Source organism: Trypanosoma rangeli (genome assembly GCF_003719475.1).
Source record: "Trypanosoma rangeli strain AM80 chromosome Unknown Tra_15.4_contig_00429, whole genome shotgun sequence".
In the NCBI taxonomy this organism is placed as follows: domain Eukaryota; phylum Euglenozoa; class Kinetoplastea; order Trypanosomatida; family Trypanosomatidae; genus Trypanosoma; species Trypanosoma rangeli.
This window is the reverse complement of record NW_021706170.1, coordinates 1-3,492: the sequence shown is the minus strand read 5'-3', so window position 1 is coordinate 3,492 and position 3,492 is coordinate 1. Positions and strand designations below refer to the sequence as shown.

The 3,492-nt window shown below is 56.6% G+C and overlaps 2 protein-coding genes across 2 annotated transcripts, besides 2 other annotated features; both read left to right on the top strand.

Annotated features, from left to right (window-relative positions):
• Window position 1: 1 nt before the first annotated feature.
• TraAM80_08538 (elongation factor G2-like protein) lies at window positions 2-529 on the top strand (the record flags this gene model as incomplete). The annotated part of the gene is made up of 1 exon (XM_029385283.1): window positions 2-529. A coding segment is annotated over one exon (528 nt), but the record flags the coding sequence as incomplete, so codon positions are not given.
• Window positions 530-599: 70 nt separating this feature from the next.
• Window positions 600-640: a sequence feature (GA-rich).
• A 259-nt stretch (window positions 641-899) lies between these two features.
• TraAM80_08537 (putative X-pro, dipeptidyl-peptidase,serine peptidase,Clan SC, family S15) lies at window positions 900-2,933 on the top strand (the record flags this gene model as incomplete). The annotated part of the gene is made up of 1 exon (XM_029385282.1): window positions 900-2,933. One exon carries the CDS (start codon window positions 900-902, stop codon window positions 2,931-2,933), a length of 2,034 nt encoding a protein of 677 aa, XP_029234891.1.
• Window positions 2,934-3,274: 341 nt separating this feature from the next.
• Window positions 3,275-3,296: a microsatellite.
• Between the last annotated feature and the right edge of the window lie 196 nt (window positions 3,297-3,492).

Below are 3,492 nucleotides of genomic sequence, written 5' to 3'. Positions count from 1 at the left end.
TCACCAGCGGAATGCGAAGGAGGAACTGCGGCTCCTCAGCGATGTGTTTTCCAGCGCAGTTACGGATTGCTCCCACATGGGTCCTCTTGCTGGTCTTCCTCTCCACGGCGTGCAGGTTGTTTTGACGGCGTTCAAAAAGTTCGGTAGCACGCAGCTGGTGGAGGGCCCGCTGCAGCAGGCGGCGCGCTCGCTTGTGCTGCAGCTGCTTCGCTCTGCTTCCAAAGCTAAGCTCGCCGCGATGGAGCCGATGATGGAGGTGGAGGTGCACCTCTCTGAGGCAGCCTACATTGGCGGGGTTGTGGGCTCCCTGAACGAACGTAAGGCCGTCACGGTGGATGTCCAAGACGGTGGGCGGTCGGTGAAGGCAATCGTTCCGATGCGAAACATTGTGCGCTACACGATGGAGCTTCGGAAGGCCGTGAAGGGGCACGCCAGCCTGTACACACGTCTACATCACTACCGGGTGATTGAGGACACGGCTGTCCTCTCGCGCATCATGAAGAACTTGGGGATTTACGACGGTCACTGAGCGCTGATGAGTGCTGAAGGGGGCGGCAGCACAAGGCTCTGCCAATGCCTTTCCCCCTTCATCCCGGGGCCTCTCTCTACATCTTTCTTTGTCTCTCTCTGTATCTCTCTCCGTTCCTTCGTGTTTGTTTTGTATGCTTGGGCGGCATGTGGTCGTGAACTACGCCTCTTTTCCATTTCCGTCTATTTGCGTTGTTCTCCCCCATCTTGCATGCAACGCAATTCGTTCCACGCGTCCGCGCATGCCCGCGGTTGAAAGAGAACGTTTTAGTTTAAATTTGAGTTTTTAAGCAGACAAAACCACCCGTTGGTAGCCGAGTCAAAGGGTGAAAGTTGTAGGAGCAGGTTCCACTGGCGATTTAGCAAGTGCGATGCAGAAGGTTGTCGTTTCAACGCTTCCAACTAAATTCAAAACAGTCGAAAATGTGTTTATCCAGCTGAGGGATGCCACGAGGCTTTCGTGCCGGTTGTGGCTTCCAGCGGATGAGGTGCCCCAACCGGCCATATTGGAGTATATCCCGTACCGCAAACGTGACGGTACACGTGCGCGGGACGAGCCCATGCACGGCTACTTTGCGGGCCATGGCTACGCAGTTTGTCGTGTGGACATACGTGGCAGCGGTGAATCGGATGGGCTTATGCACGACGAGTACCTGCAGCAGGAGCAAGACGATGCGGTGGAGGTCATTGACTGGATCAGTAGACAGCCCTGGTGCAATGGCAGTGTTGGTATGATGGGGAAGTCTTGGGGCGGCTTCAATTCTCTCCAGGTCGCAGCGCGCAGTCCAGTGGCTTTAAAAGCCATCATTGTCGTCGGCTTCACCGATAACCGCTTCACCGATGACATTCATTGGCAGGGTGGTTGCCTCCTCAACGACAACTTCTGGTGGGGCTCCATTATGCTGGCATATCAGTCACGTCCTGTCGATCCAGAAATTGTTGGGGACCGTTGGAAGGAAATGTGGCTGAAGCGCTTGGAGCACATGCCCATCAATATTGCGGACTGGGCGGAGCATCAAAAGTACGACGACTACTGGAAGCACGGCTCGGTCTGCGAAAACTACGATGCCATTCAGGTGCCTGTATTGGCTGCGGGTGGCTGGGCGGACGCCTACACAAATGCCGTCTTTAACCTGCTATCAAAACTGAAGGTTCCCCGCAAGGGATATGTGGGGCCCTGGGCACACGTTTACCCGCAGGATGGCACCCCACAGCCGGCAATTGGATTTTTGCAGGAGGCTGTGAAGTGGTGGGACCGTTGGCTAAAAGGGAAGGAGAATAACGTGATGGATGGCCCAATGATCCAGGCTTGGATGGAGTATTACATGGAACCGAATGCTCATCGCCCAGTCAGCGAGGGCCACTGGGTTGGGGTAGAGGCATGGCCCTCCAAAGATGTTACCAACGCGACGATGCGACTTGAATACGGTCGCCTTGTGGACGCGGCTCACGTCGCGCGACCGGAATCGTCCCCCGCTTTGCTCAAAACTCCGTTGAACCATGGCCTGCTTGCCGGCGAGTGGATGGGTGCTGGGGTTTCGGGTGAAACTCCCGCGGACCAGCGCATGGATGACGGCATGTCGATGGTCTTTCAGGGCACGGAGCTGCAGGAGGAGGTGGATATTTTGGGGCGCCCCACCTTCGAGGTGGAGCTAACATGTGACAAGCCAAAGGCGATGCTGTTTGCGCAGCTCAGCGATGTCGCGCCGGACGGTGCTGTGAGCCGCGTTTCCTTTGGCGTGAGAAACCTGACGCAGGCTGCGGGTGATGAGCAAATTGAATACCTTCGGGAGGGGAAGCGGGTTCGTGTCAAAGTCCTGCTGAACTACTGCGCCCATCGCTTCAGCAGAGGTCATCGCGTGCGGCTTTCGCTGGCGAACAGCCACTGGCCAACGTTCTGGGTGTCGCCTGAGATCAACACCTTGGCGTTGGACCTCAGCACCGCCGCGTTGGTACTCCCCACGTACCGGGGGCCGGCTATCGCTGGTCCGAACCCGCAGCCGGAGACGGCCTCTCCCACCCCCCTCACGGTCCTGCGCGGGGGGTTTGTGGATCGCTCCATCGCGTACGACATCGTCAAGGACGAGTGGACGTGCATCACAGATGGTGTGGGCGGCGTCTTCGGCGAGGGTGTCTACCGCTTTGACGGGATTAACACCACCGTGGAGCACAATCTGAGGCGAGAGCTGCGACTCTCCAACAAGGACCCGCTCTCCGCAAAGTACAACATCACGCAGAAGATGAAAATGGGGCGGCCCGGATGGGAGGCGGACATTGACATTGATACCTGCCAGACCTGCGACGCGGACTACCTCTACATCACCGCGGAGATAAAGGCAAAAATGAATGCAGAGCTCGTCTTTGACAAGAAGTGGTCTCGGCGGGTGTACCGCGAGGGTATGTGATTGCTGAATTGTGCTGACGTGTGCGTGTTCTCGGCGGGGGAGTTGCCTGGCCACCACGCACGTCTCTGGTACTTAGCGGCGCAAGGAGGCAAAAGGAAAACCCCGTTTCTCCTCAACCTGATTTTGGTTTAAGGCTTTGGGCCTTTTCCTCCGAGGGCAGGCGCGAATAAATGGGCCAATGCCGGTGGAGAGGGGAAAAGGCCCACTGCGACGGGAGTATTTGCAATCGGGCGCAATTAATTTGAAAGGATTTTTTAATTTTTGGCTGCGTAACAGGCAAATGTGCACACGTGGCCGGGGAGAGAGATGTGCGGAGGGTGTTTTGCAGCGGGGCGTAGATGTTTTTTTTTTTTTTTTCATTTTGCTTGGCGTTTTATTATCAATTATTATTACTTCACAAGACACAGGTCAGTTCTTTGGGCTTCGCAATCGTAACCGCACTTGGCGCCTCTGTTTGAGAGCCAAATGAACGCTTCGCACAGCAGCGCGCACCATGGAATGCACGGCAGTGACGGCGCCGTGCACGGGGGCCACCATCACCACGGCGGGTGCAGCGGCG